We start from the raw sequence: 15,554 nt of genomic DNA on the forward strand, positions 1-15,554 counted from the left end.
TGAGTTTACAACACTGTTGGGAGTACTAGAGGGACTGGAGTTATAAACCTGTTGGGGTACTAGAGACTGGAGTTATAAACACTGTTGGGGGTACTGGAGGACTGGAGTTTAAAACACTGTTGGGGCTGAGACCGTTTAATGACTTGGGGGCTAGGCTGAGTTATAAACACTGTTGTGGATACTGGAGGACTGGTTATAAACACTGTTGGGTGGACTAGGAGGACTGGAGATTATAAACACTGTTGGGGTACTGAGGAACTGGAGTTATAAACACTGTTGGGGGTACTAGAGGACTGGAGTGATATAAACACTTGTTGGGGGTTACTGGAGGGACTGGAGTTATAAACACTGTTGGGGTACTAGAGGACTGTAGTTATAAAACACTGTTGGGGCTATCTAGAGGACTGGAGTTAGTAAACACTGTTGGGGTACAGGAGGACTGGAGTTATAACACACTGGGGGGTACGAGAGGACTGGAGTTATAAACATGTGGGGTACTAGAGGACTGGGAGTTATAAACACTGTTGGGTTACTGAGGACTCCGAGTTATAAAACACTGTTGGGGCTACTGAGGACTGGAGTTATAAACACTGTTGGGCTTATAGAGGACTGGAGTTATTCTCTCTCTTGNCGCTGAGCTCTCTCTTTGTTGTGGACACACAGAGACGTCTTTGTCTGACCCAGTGGCCCATTCAGGTCTGGCTGCCTCCACACACAGAGGGACACTTCACTTTCTTTTCACGTTGTTTGTTGAGGGCTGGAGCTGAGGCTGGGCCTGGGGATGAGGATCGTACGGTCCAGGCTTGGTTGCCGTTGTTGCTCTACTGCTGCCTCTTGGTTTGTGGCTCTGGCTCAGTACAATCACAGTCAGAATACTGATGATGTGAATGTGGAAGTACATTGACCTACAGGGGGGAAGAAGATGAAGATGAAATGCTACAGAAACAAAAACAACAAAGACGGACAAAATAAGAGAAAGGTAGAGAGGACACACTTGTCCTCCATAAAGACAACTGACGGTGAGATGACACACTGTCCTCCATAAAGACAAACTGACGGTAGAGATGACACACTTGTCCCCCATAAAGACACTGACGGTAGAGATGACACACTTGTCCTCCATAAAGACAACTGACGGTAGAGATGACACACTTGTCCTCCATAAAGACAACTGACGGTAGAGATGACACACTTGTCCTCCATAAAACAACTGACAGTAGAGATGACACACTTGTCCTCCATGAAGACAACTGACGGTAGAGATGACACACTTGTCCTCCATAAAGACAACTGACGGTAGAGATGACACACTTGTCCTCCATAAAGACAACTCAAGTAAGATGACACACTGTCCTCCATAAGGACAACTGACGGTAGAGATGACACACTTGCTCCATAAAGACAAACTGACGGTAGAGATGACACACTTGTCCTCCATAAGACAACTGACGGTAGAGATGACACACTTGTCCTCCATAAAGACAACTGACGGTAGAGATGACACACTTGTCCTCCATAAAGACAACTGAGGAACATTGTTGTCCAGGCTTATAAGATAATAGAACACTAATCTAATAAATGTACACATACGACCTAGCCTGGGTACCAGTCTGTTTGTGCTAACATTACACTCTTGTCAATGCCAAAGAAGTTGACATGATAGCACATCCAGATCAGGGACCAGGCTACATACGACCATCATCGTTAAAAGAGACACAATTTGACCAGTAGGAAATAAACTTAAATGAATGTTCACCTGTAGTACGCATGCTATGTTTCTACTGCCAGCAGTAGGAAGGGCATGACGGTGTAGCAGATACACAGCTGAGTAGCGGCCCAGGTCACCACGTCATAGACAAGCTTCACAGGATAAGAGGACAGGAAATACTGACGGACGTTCTTACGGACCTGCGGTGTGGGAGACAGGAGAGGAAACACGGTGACGTACGGCCCTGGTGAGGCTGAGGTGATGAGACACGTGAGGTGAGTACTGTGTGTGTAAGTGAGAGAGTGAGTGAGGAAGACAGCGAGAGAAAGAGAGCGAGAGAAAGACAGCGAGAGAAAGACAGCGAGAGACAGACAAGAACAGAGACTCACAGCTCTGTCTGCCAGTTGTGATGGGTACAGCAGTCATAATGGTACTTCACATCTCTGTCTGTCAGTGTGATGGGTACAGCAGTAATAATGGTACTCACAGCTCTGTCAGTGTGATGGGTACAGCAGTAATAATGGTACTCACAGCTCTGCCAGTGCAATGGGTATAGCAGTAATAAAGTACTCACAGCTCTATCTGTCAGTGTGATGGGTACAGCGGTAATAATGGTACTCACATCTATGTCAGTGTGATGGGTACAGCAGTGATAATGGTGCTCACAGCTCTATCTGCCAGTGTGATTGTACGGTAGTAATACTGGTACTCACAGCTCTTGCTGTTCAGGTGATGGGTACAGCGGTAATAATGTACTCACAGCTCTGTCAGTGTGATGGGTACACAGTAATAATGGTACTCACATCTCTATCTGCCAGTGTGATGGTACAGTAGTATAATAATGTACTCACAGCTCTGTCTTTCAGTGTGATGGGTACAGCAATAAATGGTACTCACAGCTCTGTCAGTGGTGATGGGTACATGGTAATAATGGTACTCACAGCTCTATCTGTCAGTGTGATGGGTACAGCGATAATAATGTACTCACATCTCTGCCAGTGTGGATGGGTATAGCAGTAATAATGGTACTCACAGCGCTATCTGCCAGTGTGATGGGTACAGCAGTAATAATGGTACTCACATCTCTGCCAGTGTGATGGGTACAGCAGTAATAATGGTACTCACAGCTCTCGCTGCCAGTGTGATGGGTATAGCAGTAATAATGGTACTCACAGCTCTCACTGCCAGTGTGATGGGTATGAGTAATAATGGTACTCACAGCACTGCCAGTGTGATGGGTTACAGCAGTAAATAATGGTACTCACAGCTCTCGCTGTCAGTGTGATGGGTACAGCAGTAATAATGGTACTCACAGCTCTCGCTGCCAGTGTGATGGGTACAGCAGTAATAATGGTACTCACAGCTCTCGCTGTCAATGTGATGGGTACAGCAGTAATAATGGTACTCACAGCTCTCGCTGCCAGTGTGATGGGTACAGCAGTAATAAAAGGTACTCACAGCTCTCACTGCCAGTGTGATGGGTACAGCAGTAAATGGTACTCACAGCTCTAGCTGCCAGTGTGATGGGTAAGCAGTAATAATGGTACTCACAGCACTGCCAGTGTGATGGGTACAGCAGTAATAATGGTACTCACAGCTCTCGTGCCTACGCCCAGTGTGATGGGTATAGCATAATAATGGTACTCACAACACTGCCAGTGTGATGGGTATAGCAGTAATAATGGTACTCACAGCTCTCGCTGCAGTGTGATGGTATAGCAGTAATAATGGTACTCACAGCTCTCGCTGCCAGTGTGATGGTATAGCAGTAATAAAGGTGAAGTAGTATCCGGGGTAAACTCCATGCCATAGAGCTGACAGGATGAAGGTCAGGGCTGTGGGGTAACGGGGAGCACGGTCGTAAACACACACTGAAGAGAGAGAGACAGGATGAAGGTCAGGGCTGTGGGTAACGGGAGCGTAACACACATGAAGAGAGAGGAGACAGGATGAAGGTCAGGGGTGTGGGGTAACGGGAGCGTAACACACTGAAGAGAGAGGAGACAGGGTGAAGGTCAGGGCTGTGGGTAACGGGGAGCGTAACACATGAAGAGAGAGGAGACAGGATGAAGGTCAGGACTGTGGGTAACGGGGAGCGTAACACACTGAAGAGAGAGGAGACAGGATGAAGGTCAGGGCTGTGGGGTAACGGGGAGCGTACACACTGAAGAGAGAGGAGGAACAGGGTGAAGGTCAGGACTGTGGGTAACGGGGAGCGTAACACACTGAAGAGAGAGGAGACAGGATGAAGTCAGGGCTGTGGGGTAACGGGGAGCGTAACACACTGAAGAGAGAGGAGACAGGATGAAGGTCAGGGCTGTGGGTAACGGGGAGCGTAACACACTGAAGAGAGGAGATATATCCAGACCTGGGTCAGATATATTGTTATGCAGTTAACAGAATAAAATAAACATTCATGAATGTACAGAAAATTGGTTTTGTACTAATGTTATGCATATGTGGACATTATCTTGGTGGAATATCTTGGAAGAATTAATACTTACGTTTTGAGCCAAACACCAGTCTGAATATTCCATGATCTATGAACTTCTTGAAACTAGTTGCTGTCTGCAAAAAAGGATAGAGTTCAATATTAAACTTCAGTCATTTTCAATAATTCTGCAAAGCTAAAAGTTCAAAAAGTGTTTTTTTGTTTGTTTCCAAACGTACCTCAATCCCCCAGATGCTGATGTTGGAGATGAGGTCCCAGGATACCTGTCCAGCTTCATCCACACCTTTAAAACCATAACCTGCTGCGTTGTTGATGGCATCCGCTGTTGGGACAAACAAACACATGAATGGATGAATGAATGAACTTTCCCCAATAGTAATGAATGAATGAACTTTCCCATAGTAATGAATGAATGAACTTCCCCATTATGAATGAATGAAATGAACTTTACCCCATTATGAATGAATGAATGAACTTTCCCCATTATGAATGAATGAATGAAACTTTCCCCATTATGAATGAATGAATGAACTTCCCCAATAGTAATGAATGAATGAACTTTCCCCAATAGTAATTAATGAATGAACTTTCCCCAGTATGAATGAATGAATGAACTTTCCCCATTTAGAATGAATGAATGAACTTTCCCCAGTATTAATGAATGAATGAACTTTCCCCAATAGTAATGATGAATGAACTTTCCCCAGTATTAATGAATGAATGAACTTCCCCATTATGAATGAATGAATGAACTTTCCCCAGTTTAGAATGAATGAACTTCCCCAATAGTAATGAATGAATGAACTTTCCCCAATAGTAATGAATGAATGAACTTTCCCCAATAGTAATGAATGAATGAACTTTCCCCATTATGAATGAATGAATGAACTTTCCCCAATATGAATGAATGAATGAACTTCCCCAATATGAATGAATGAATGAACTTTCCCAATAGTAATGAATGAATGAACTTTCCCCAATAGTAATGAATGAATGAACTTTCCCAGTATGAATGAATGAATGAACTTTCCCCATTATGAATGAATGAATGAACTTTCCCCAGTATTAATGAATGAATGAACTTTCCCCAGTATTAATGAATGAATGAACTTTCCCCAATAGTAATGAATGAATGAACTTTCCCCAGTATTAATGATGAATGAACTTTCCCCATTATGAATGAATGAATGAACTTTCCCAATAGTAATGAATGAACTTTCCCCAGTATTAAGAATGAATGAACTTCCCCAATAGTAATGAATGAATGAACTTTCCCCAATAGTAATGAATGAATGAACTTTCCCCATTATGAATGAATGAATGAACTTTCCCCAATATGAATGAATTAATGAACTTTCCCCAATATGAAAGAATGAATGAACTTTCCCAATATGAATAAATGAACTTTCCCCAATATGAATGAATGAACTTTCCCCAATAGTAATGAATGAATGAACTTTCCCCAATAGTAATGAATGAATGAACTTTCCCCATTATGAATGAATGAATGAACTTTCCCCAATAGTAATGAATGATGAACTTTCCCCAGTATTAATGAATGAATGAACTTTCCCAGTAGTAATGAATGAATGAACTTTCCCCAATAGTAATGAATGAATTAACTTTCCCCAGTATTAATGAATGAATTAACTTTCCCGATAGTAATTAATGAATTAACTTTCCCCAATAGTAATGAATGAATTAACTTTCCCCGATAGTAATTAATTAATTAACTTTCCCCAATAGTAATGAATGAATGAACATTCCCAGTAGTAATGAATGGATTAACTTTCCCCAGTATTAATGAATAAATGAACTTTCCCCAAACATAATGAATGAATGAACTTTCTCCAATATGAATGAATGAACTTTCCCCAATATGAATGGAATGAACTTTCCAATAGCCAACACTACACTGGGTAGGTAAAGCCTGAATGAATGACCTTTCCAATAGCCAACACTACACTGGGTAGGTAAAGCCTCACCTAAAGTCCATGCGAAGTAGAACTTGGGTCTAGCAGCTTGTATAGAGAAGAAGGCATACGTCAGTCTGCTTAGGAAAGGTGCCTCGTTGACGAAATGGCTGTCAACGTTATATGTGACGGGGAACGCTTTGGTGAGGGTCAGGAACAAGACCATGCACACACCACAGATCAGCAGTTTACGTGTGACAGCAGCCTGAAAACCAGAGGGAGAGAGTCAGATCGTTCATGGTCATCAGGGAAACTACTTTATAATTGCCTTCATTGAGCCAGGTAAGTCATTTAAAACACATCTTATTTTGCAATAAACCCCTGATAATATGCTGCTATGTTGTTCGTAATGTAATTACATTGTTATTATACACCTATAAGAGAAACGTAATGGCAATAGAGTTTCTGAAAGAAGGTACTTCTTTACATGACTCCACTTGTACCCAGTCTTACCATAGCTGAGGGCTCTGGGACTAACATGACTCTACTTGTACCCATCCTTACCATAAGTGAGGGCTCTGGGACTAACATGGCTCTACCTTGTATCCAGTCTTACCATAGTGGAGGGCTCTGGGACTAACATGACTCTACCTTGTACCCAGTCTTACCATAGGGGAGGGCTCTGGGACTAACATGACTCTACTTGTACCCAGTCTTACCATAGGGGAGGGCTCTGGGACTAACATGACTCTACCTTGTACCCAGTCTTACCATAGGTGAGGGCTCTGGGACTAACATGACTCTACTTGTACCCAGTCTTACCATAGGTGAGGGCTCTGGGACTTTATCATATCCATTCTGTCCAGTGTTGGACGCTGACAGCCTCCTCAGCCTCCTCTGAACGTGTCTCCCCTCTATAAAGTCTATGTAGTCCTTATAGTGACTGCAGGGTCCCACCAGGATACTGAGGAAGTTCAGGTTGTAGCTCAGGTATTCTATCAGAGACGGCTTGGAGCTGGAGGTAGAAGAGAGGGAGAAAGAGACATTGGAGACTGTAATCTGAGAGAGACAGAGAGAGAGACAGAGAGAGAGACAGAGACAGAGAGAGACAGAGAGACAGAGCTTGGTTAACTTATGTATTCTATCAATGATGTATTGGAGCTGAATGTAGAGGATAGGAAAGAGAAGGGACATTGATTGATCATCCTTTGCGGCAGGTAGCCTAGTGGTTAGAGTGATGGGCCAGTAACCGAAAGGTTGCTAGATTGAATCCCCGAGCTGACAAGGTAAAAATATGTCGTTCTGCCAATGAACAAGGCAGTTAACCCACTGTTCCTAGGCTGTCATTGTAAAAAATGAATTGTTTTCTCCTGACAACATCAATGTCATTCTAGGCTATCTATCTACTTTGAGTGAGAAGACTTGCACAGACAAGTAGTTAATATCAATGTAATTTGTGGACGGCAGATGTGTACGGCAGATGTGAACGGTAAGTGTGGCGGTAGATGTGAACGGTAGATGTGGGCGGTAGATGTGTGCGGTAGATGTGGACGGTAGATGTGGAGGTAGATTTGGGCGCAGATGTGGACGGTAGATGTGGACGGTAGATGTGGACGGTAGTGTGGACGGTAGATGTGTACGGTAGATGTGTACGGTAGATGTGGGACGGTAGATGTGGACGGTAGATGTGGACGGTAGATGTGCACGGTAGATGTGGACGGTAGATGTGTACGGTAGATGTGCGCGGCATATGTGTATGGTAGATGTGGACGGTAGATGTGTACGGTAGATGTGTACGGTAGATGTGTACGGTAGATGTGGACGGTACATTACATTTACATTTAAGTCATTTAGCAGACGCTCTTATCCAGAGCGACTTACAAATTGGTGCAAAATGCACCAATGTGCATTCACCTTATGATATCCAGTGGAACAACCACTTTACAATAGTGCATCTAACTCTTTTAAGGGGGGGGGGTTAGAAGGATTACTTTAGATGTAGATGTGGGCGGTAGATGTGGGCGGTAGATGTGCACGGTAGATGTGCACGGTAGATGTGGCCGGTAGATGTGTGCGTAGATGTGTACGGTAGACGTGGACGGCAGATGTGGACGGCAGATGTGGACGGCAGATGTGTGCGGTAGATGTGTGCGGTAGATGTGTACGGTAGATGTGTACGGTAGATGTGTGCGGTAGATGTGGACGGTAGATGTGTGCGGTAGATGTGGACGGTAGATGTGGACGGAGACGTGGACGGTAGACGTGGACGGCAGATGTGTACGGTAGATGTGGACGGTAGACGTGGACGGCAGATGTGTACGGTAGATGTGGACGGTAGACGTGGACGGTAGACGTGGACGGCAGATGTGGACGGTAGATGTGGACGGTAGATGTGGACGGTAGATGTGTGCGGTAGATGTGTGCGGTAGATGTGTGCGGTAGATGTGTACGGCAGATGTGGACGGTAGATGTGGACGGTAGACGTGGACGGTAGACGTGGACGGCAGATGTGTACGGTAGATGTGGACGGTAGATGTGGACGGCAGACGTGTACAGTAGATGTGGAGGGTAGATTTCATGTCATGCTGTAGATTTCAGAAGTCTACATAACCTATTTTTCTGTTCATCAACACTGAGCCAACGCACTGCAAGGCATGAATGTATATGTAAGTTAAATGTATATACCGTAATGAATACATACTCTACAGCATGGAGCCTCTGATCAGACGTGAGGTCCTCCCGCTTTTTACACATACCTGGAAACCGTGGAGACGTAAGGATAAGAGAGATATCGTTTTTTCAACCCAAACATCAAAAGAACAAAGACAAACCACAGGATGTGGTAAGAAGAAGAAGAAGAAGAAGAGGTTCCCTTACGATCCCCTGGACATTCCTTACCATCATGCATTTGGAAAGCTAACATAGTGGTTTTCTGGGTAATTATCATCAACGGCCTGAAGGGAGGAAACACAGTATTTAGTTTAGAAAGTTAAAAACGCTCACTGAGGACATTAACAAGGACAGAAATGGAATGTGACACGGCATTTCATAAAGCCTAACTGTACATGAGGAATAAATTATCACTCATTCTTTGGTGCTTTTCATTCAGACGTTCACATAGAATAACCTCTTTGTTGGTGTGCCACATGCAGGAACACACACACGCTCTGTGTGAGAGCATGGCATGCACTTACAGAGAGTGTGTGTGTGTGTGCATGTCCATTGTATGGTTGTGTTACGTGAGCCGTAGTCAACAGACACTGATTGTCATTGTCAGGTCAAGAACGCTGGCATCAGAGAATGTGACACACAGACACACTATTAGGGAACGGCAATTAACCTACATAACAACACTACCATGCTGATCTTAAAATATATATATTTAACTAGGCGAGTCAGTTAAGAACAAATTATTATTTACAAATGACGGCCTACACAGGCCAAACCCTAACCAGGATGACCGGGATCGAACCAGGGTCTGTAGTGAGGCCTCTAGCACTGTGATGCAAGTGCCTTAGACCGCTGCGCCACTCGGGAGCCAGAAATTGATTCTAGAACCCATCTAAAACAACCAGATGTTTTACATGACATCACTACTGTGCTGATTGATTCTAGAACCCATCTAAAACAACCAGATGTAACCTACATGACATCACTACTGTGCTGATTGATTCTAGAACCCATCTAAAACAACCAGGTGTTTTACATGACATCACGATAGAATATCACAATGTGTTAACACTGTATTTCAAAGTGTATGAGATTGGATGTTATACTATAAGCAGGCACAGTGAGAAACAGGGCTGATAGTAGCCAGATGGACTGAGAAAAAGCAGAGCAACGGACGTGAATGGAGCATCAGATCCCAGTGATGGTGCTGTCTATCCAGTCAACAGCAGTACAGTGTGATTCAGCTCATTCACCATTCTGCCTGCCTGCAGTCTGCAGAGAAAGCACAGTTTGTTAGCGAAGGTTAGCATTGATTAGGGTTAGGAAAAGCATAATTAGCATAGCATATAATAGCATAATTAGCAATAGCATTGGCAAAGAATAGCAATAGTATAGCAAGCATGGCAGCGGCAGGTACAGTTAAACAGTTAAACTGTTTTATCAGCTGTATTATTTGTTTCGGGCAGCGCTTCACAATCTCTGCAAGAACCAAGAAAACCTGCAGATAACAGACAGAAACTAACCAGAGGGGAGTGGCAGATTCAACATGAAGGCGAGAGAGAGAGAGAAAGAGAAAGTGTGCAAGAGAGAGGTGGGAACAAAGAAATTAATCTAGTAAGACATACAAATATAGAAAAACAGAGGTTAAAGAAGGATAGTGCTGTTGTCACTGTGCAGATAGAAGCAGTGAGTCAGCTGATTCAGTATGGACTGAGGAAGCTCTAATGCAGACCCTTATCTGTATTCTGTACCATGTAAAAACACATTCCGTGAAAACCTCAATACACACAAACTATTTCAGAATTCAGGTCACAGAAATATCTCTCATCGTTACATAATTCCATAATCAGTGTTGTGTTCAAGATCAAAGACGGAGCCAATCGAGACCGAGTCAAGACCGAGACCGGGAGGGGGGGATTAGGGGTCCGGGACCAAGTCATGACCAGAACAATGAGAGTCCGATTCAAGACCATGATAGTAATTTTGTCAAATCGCCGCCATTATAAGAGTTGAAAATGTCCAGTATTTCTGTGTCCATATTTCAGAACAACATGTGGTTTTATACATTCAGTATGGTGGTGAAAACAACATGTGGTTTTATACATTCAGTATGGTGGTGAAAACAACATGTGGTTTTATAACATTCAGTATGGCGGTGAAACAACATGTGGTTTATACATTCAGTATGGTGGTGGAAAACAACATGTGGTTTTATACATTCAGTATGGGGTGAAACAACAATGTGGTTTTATACATTCAGTAGGCGTGAAAACAACATGTGGTTTTATAACATTCAGTATGGGTGGTGAAAACAACATGTGGTTTTATACTTCAGTATGGTGGTGAAACAACATGTGGTTATAATTCAGTATGGTGTGAAAACAACATGTGGTTTTATACATTCAGTCATGCGCGGTGAAAACAACATGTGGTTTAATACATTCAGTATGGCGGTGAAAACCAAACATGTGGTTTTATACATTCAGTATGGGGTGAAAACAACATGTGGTTTTAATACATTCAGTATGGTGGTGAACAACAACATGTGGTTTTATACATTCAGTATGGTGGTGAAAACAACATGTGGTTTTATACATTCAGTTATGGTGGTGAAAACACATGTGGTTTTATAATTTCAGTATGGTGGTGAAAACAACATGTGGTTTTATACATTCAGTATGGGGTGAAAACAACATGTGGTTTTATACATTGCAGTAATGGTGGTGAAAACAACATGTTTGCGCTCTTTATACATTCAGTAGGTGGTGAAACCAACATGTGGTTTATACATTCAGTATGGTGGAAAACAACAGCATGTTGAGGACAAATAGAAGCAGCCATCTACAATGACACTAACCCAAACAGTATCTATAATAGATACAAAGACCGTTAACATTTACCCGGGTCTCCCCTTACTAATAGTGATCGCTTTCATACAATTTACCCCGGTCCCCCTGTGACTTAATATAGTGATCTTTCATTCAATTTACCCCCGGTCTCCCTTACTAAATAGTGATCTTCCAATTCAATTTACCCCACCCTCCGGTCTCCCCCTTAGACTAATAGTGATCCTTTCCATTTTCACTTTTACCCGCCCCTAACCCCACGCTGGCTGACACTCGGAAGAAAGTAGACCGAACAAGCGAACAGTGGTGCTGAAAAAGAAACAATAAGACATAGATTACAAAAGAAAGGAGAGAAGACATAGATGCTTAAAAAAAAAAGAACCAAGGGAATAGAAATGAGGAGGGGGGGTGGGGGATTGTGAGGAGTGGGTTAGCAGGTGAGGTGACAGTGTAGAGAAGAGAATAAGCGCGGGGGATAGAGAAGAATAATAAGGAAAAGATCATGTGATTTACAAGTAAAAGAAAAAGAAGAATGGAACTTTGGATAGAATAAAAACATGATAAGGAGTTAACAGGAGATAGATGAGGGAGAAATAGTTACCAAGACGAGCCGACCAGGTCGTCATAGAAGGACGAAACAGGAGTTACGAAAGACATACACAGCTCTTAACTAATAAAGTGGAGGAAACACAATAAGCTTATCATACAATTACAGGACGAGGGGCGCAAAGACCGCAGAGGGGCGGCGTACAACGCCTAGAGCGGAGGTCGGGCAGGGGGGCCTGTCCGACTCAGACAAGCGAGGCGTAAGGAGGCCAGAGGGGAGGTCCGGGAGGAGACACTCAAAGGGCAAAGTGCCTGAAACGGGTGCACGGCCGACAACCACGACGTGAGCTGCCTACAGGCGGGGCTGGGCGGGTAACGGCGTAGAGGGAGCGAAAGGGACGCGAGGGTAAGCAGGAAGAAACGAGCGGGAGTGCAGTGTTGTAACGTTCTGCGAGTAAGAAGCTACAAGCAATAAAAACGAACGAAGAAACAGAGAAACACAGAATACTTCGGAATGAAATACAGGAACTGAAGGCGACACATAAATGTTTTAAAAAACCGGCGCGCGCTGGATAAAGAGAAGCGAGAGAGAATGATCAGTCAACTCGGCGACGAAACACAGAAATACGCGTAAAGGCACGGCGAAGTACACGATGGAGAAGAGAGCCAGAGAGGTGAAAGACAACAACCACCAATACAATGAGACAAGAAAGAAAGATAGCAGGACAGGGAAGTTAGACAGCACGGAGCGCCAGAGCGTTACACGCCAGAAACCAAATAAATGCTCACAAGCGCAGTGAGTAGCAAACGGAACGGAGATACGAGCTGAGGAAGAGGACAAACGCAGAAAAGAGCGTGGCGCGAGCCACGGTGACACAGGGGAGGCACTAGCCCGCGATACGGAGAAAGGCAGGCGAAACGACCGAAAACCGGACGCGTACGGGGAGGGGACGGATACCGACAGCGGAAGCGCGGCGGTGGGGAAGGCTACAAAGGACGTCGAAGAGGTAACCGCTTTAGATTGAATGTAAAAAGCCGGAGGTCCCGGGCATAGGAGCGAACTAATTTACGCCCTACGACCGGGATACCGCTGAGGGTATACCACCACACCCAAAACACTTACACCCGGCGCCACCAGGATTGACCAACATTTAAGAACACAAAAAGACACCGCAGCAAAGAAAATGACAAAACTGCAGCAAAAACACAAAAGAAAAAAAACACGACGATAGAACACGACACGTACCGAACAAATAAAAAAACCGGTCACAAAAATAATAAAATAAAACGCGAAAACAAGAAGCGACGAAGAACGGCACAGCACAACGGCACCAACATCAGGACACAAAAACACTAGATCGTAAGACTGCAATCACAATAGGACCGGCCGTAACTACGCCGAAGCGGCCAAGGAGTTAAAGGACGCAGGCAAAGAGAAATGGATGAGCCGCAGGCGGTAGGAGGACGGGAGCACACAATGCATATACTATACCACGAGGTGAAAACAGAGCGAGAACCAAGGGCAAACACACTAAATAAAAGCGTGAGCAAGATTACGTTACACGCGCCGAGACAATCGCGAGTGGACCGGTCAAAAATGGAGTAGGATTAAATACGCGGCTTGCCTCCGGCAACCCGTATACAAAGGGACGAAACCCCATGGGACAAATCCCCTTTGACTAAGGCAATAGAGTAGATGTTTCAACAATAGAGAAATAGAAAAAGAGGGACATGAAGAGACGGATTACCACGATCGGGCAAAATCGACAGAACACACAGCCATTAACTAAAGAAAATCCAAATATAAGATCTTTCCATAACAATTTACTTCCGATCCCCCGGTCTCACTACTAATTAGTGATCTTTCATACAATTTCCCCGGCCCGGTCCCCCTTACTAAATAGTAGATCTTATCATTTACAACTTAATACCAAACCATCTTTCACTAACAGCCAATCAAGAGAAACTCTGACAAGCGCAACAAATGGTGTGAGACATTTTACAACGAAAGTAAAGGACAGTATGAACGTAAAGGAGTAAAGTTAAGAAGCCAGGTTTCAACAGGCGATAAGAATATTACTGTGGTCAATGAACAAGTACATTATACCTGGTGAAGTAGTTTTATGCGCCGACTGAATGGAAGCTGATATTAGGAGTTTCTTTTTTTACTCCGTTGGTCTCGGAAGAATGAGAGTCCCTCGTTGTCAGAGTCAAGACAGATAAAATAAATATCAGCAACCGAGACACATCAATAATAGTGGCTGGAGGAAAAACGACAGTCCTGGAGGAACATGCAGTAAAAAAAAAAAAAAAAAAAAAACCGGTCTTATCGCAGAGAAACAACATGGATAAACTTACCCAGAGAAGTCCACTGATTGAGAGGCTTCCCATAAGTTAAAATAAGATGAAGACCTAACTACATGCTACACTCTGAAAAAACACCCGGAGGTAGCTGGACGGACATGAATCATTAGTATACTGGAGGGAAACATCTTTAATTCAGATTGAGAACAAGGCCACCATGATCATAGTATAATACCTGGAGGGGAAACGTTAATTCAGATTGAGACACCGGACCATGATGCATAGTAATGCCTGGACAGGGAAACGTTTTAAGTTCAGATTGAGAACACGGCCATGATCAATAGTATACTGGAAGGGAACACAAATTTAATTCAGATTGAAGAAGACATGGCCATGATCATAGTATAAACCTGGAGGAACATTTAATAAGATTGAGAAACAGGCCATGATCATAGTAATACCTCGGAGGGGAAAACATCTTTAATTCAGATTGGAAACGGCCATGATCATCAGTATATGAGGGAAACGCTTGTAAATTCCAGATTGCGAGAACACAGGCCATTGTGATCATAGGTAACTGGAGGGGAAAACATTTAATTCAGATTGAGAACAGGCATGATCATAGTATATACCTGGAGGGGAAACATTTAATTCAGATTGAGAACAAGGCCATGATCATAGTATAACCTGGAGGGGAAACGTTTAATTCAGATTGAGAACGGCCATGGATATAGTATAATCCCTGCGAGGGGAAACGTTTTAATTTCAGATGAGACAAGGCCATGATCATAGTAATACCTGGAGGGGAAAAACGTTTAATTTTTTCCCCCACCAGATTGAGAACACGGCCATGATCATAGTATAACTGGAAGGGACGTTTATTCAGATTGAGAACACGGCCATGATATAGTATTACCTGGAGAAACATTTAATTCAGATTGAGAACAAGGCCATGACTCATAGTACACTGGAAGGGAAAACATTTAATTCAGATTGAGAAACAGGCCATGATCATAGTATACCTGGGAGGGGAAACGTTTAATCAGATTGGAGAACAAGGCCATGCTCATAGTATAACCTGGAGGGGAAACGTTTAATTCAGATTGAGAAGGGGT

The 15,554-nt window shown here is 43.6% G+C and overlaps 1 protein-coding gene across 1 annotated transcript in view; it reads right to left on the bottom strand.

The window, feature by feature from the left end:
- Positions 1-637: 637 nt before the first annotated feature.
- The window catches only part of mboat1 (membrane bound O-acyltransferase domain containing 1), an 18,228-nt gene continuing 3,311 nt past the window's right edge, over positions 638-15,554 (bottom strand). Inside the window, 13 exon segments of the mRNA XM_070448231.1 lie at positions 638-905; positions 1,757-1,908; positions 3,447-3,469; positions 3,472-3,582; positions 4,214-4,246; positions 4,249-4,276; positions 4,379-4,482; positions 6,146-6,338; positions 6,896-7,088; positions 8,775-8,829; positions 8,972-9,027; positions 14,494-14,511; positions 15,439-15,517. Of these exon segments, the coding sequence (XP_070304332.1) occupies positions 728-905; positions 1,757-1,908; positions 3,447-3,469; positions 3,472-3,582; positions 4,214-4,246; positions 4,249-4,276; positions 4,379-4,482; positions 6,146-6,338; positions 6,896-7,088; positions 8,775-8,829; positions 8,972-9,027; positions 14,494-14,511; positions 15,439-15,517 (1,223 nt within the window). The 3' untranslated portion in view covers positions 638-727.

Source organism: Salvelinus sp. IW2-2015, linkage group LG18, assembly GCF_002910315.2.
Source record: "Salvelinus sp. IW2-2015 linkage group LG18, ASM291031v2, whole genome shotgun sequence".
In the NCBI taxonomy this organism is placed as follows: Eukaryota; Metazoa; Chordata; class Actinopteri; order Salmoniformes; family Salmonidae; genus Salvelinus; species Salvelinus sp. IW2-2015.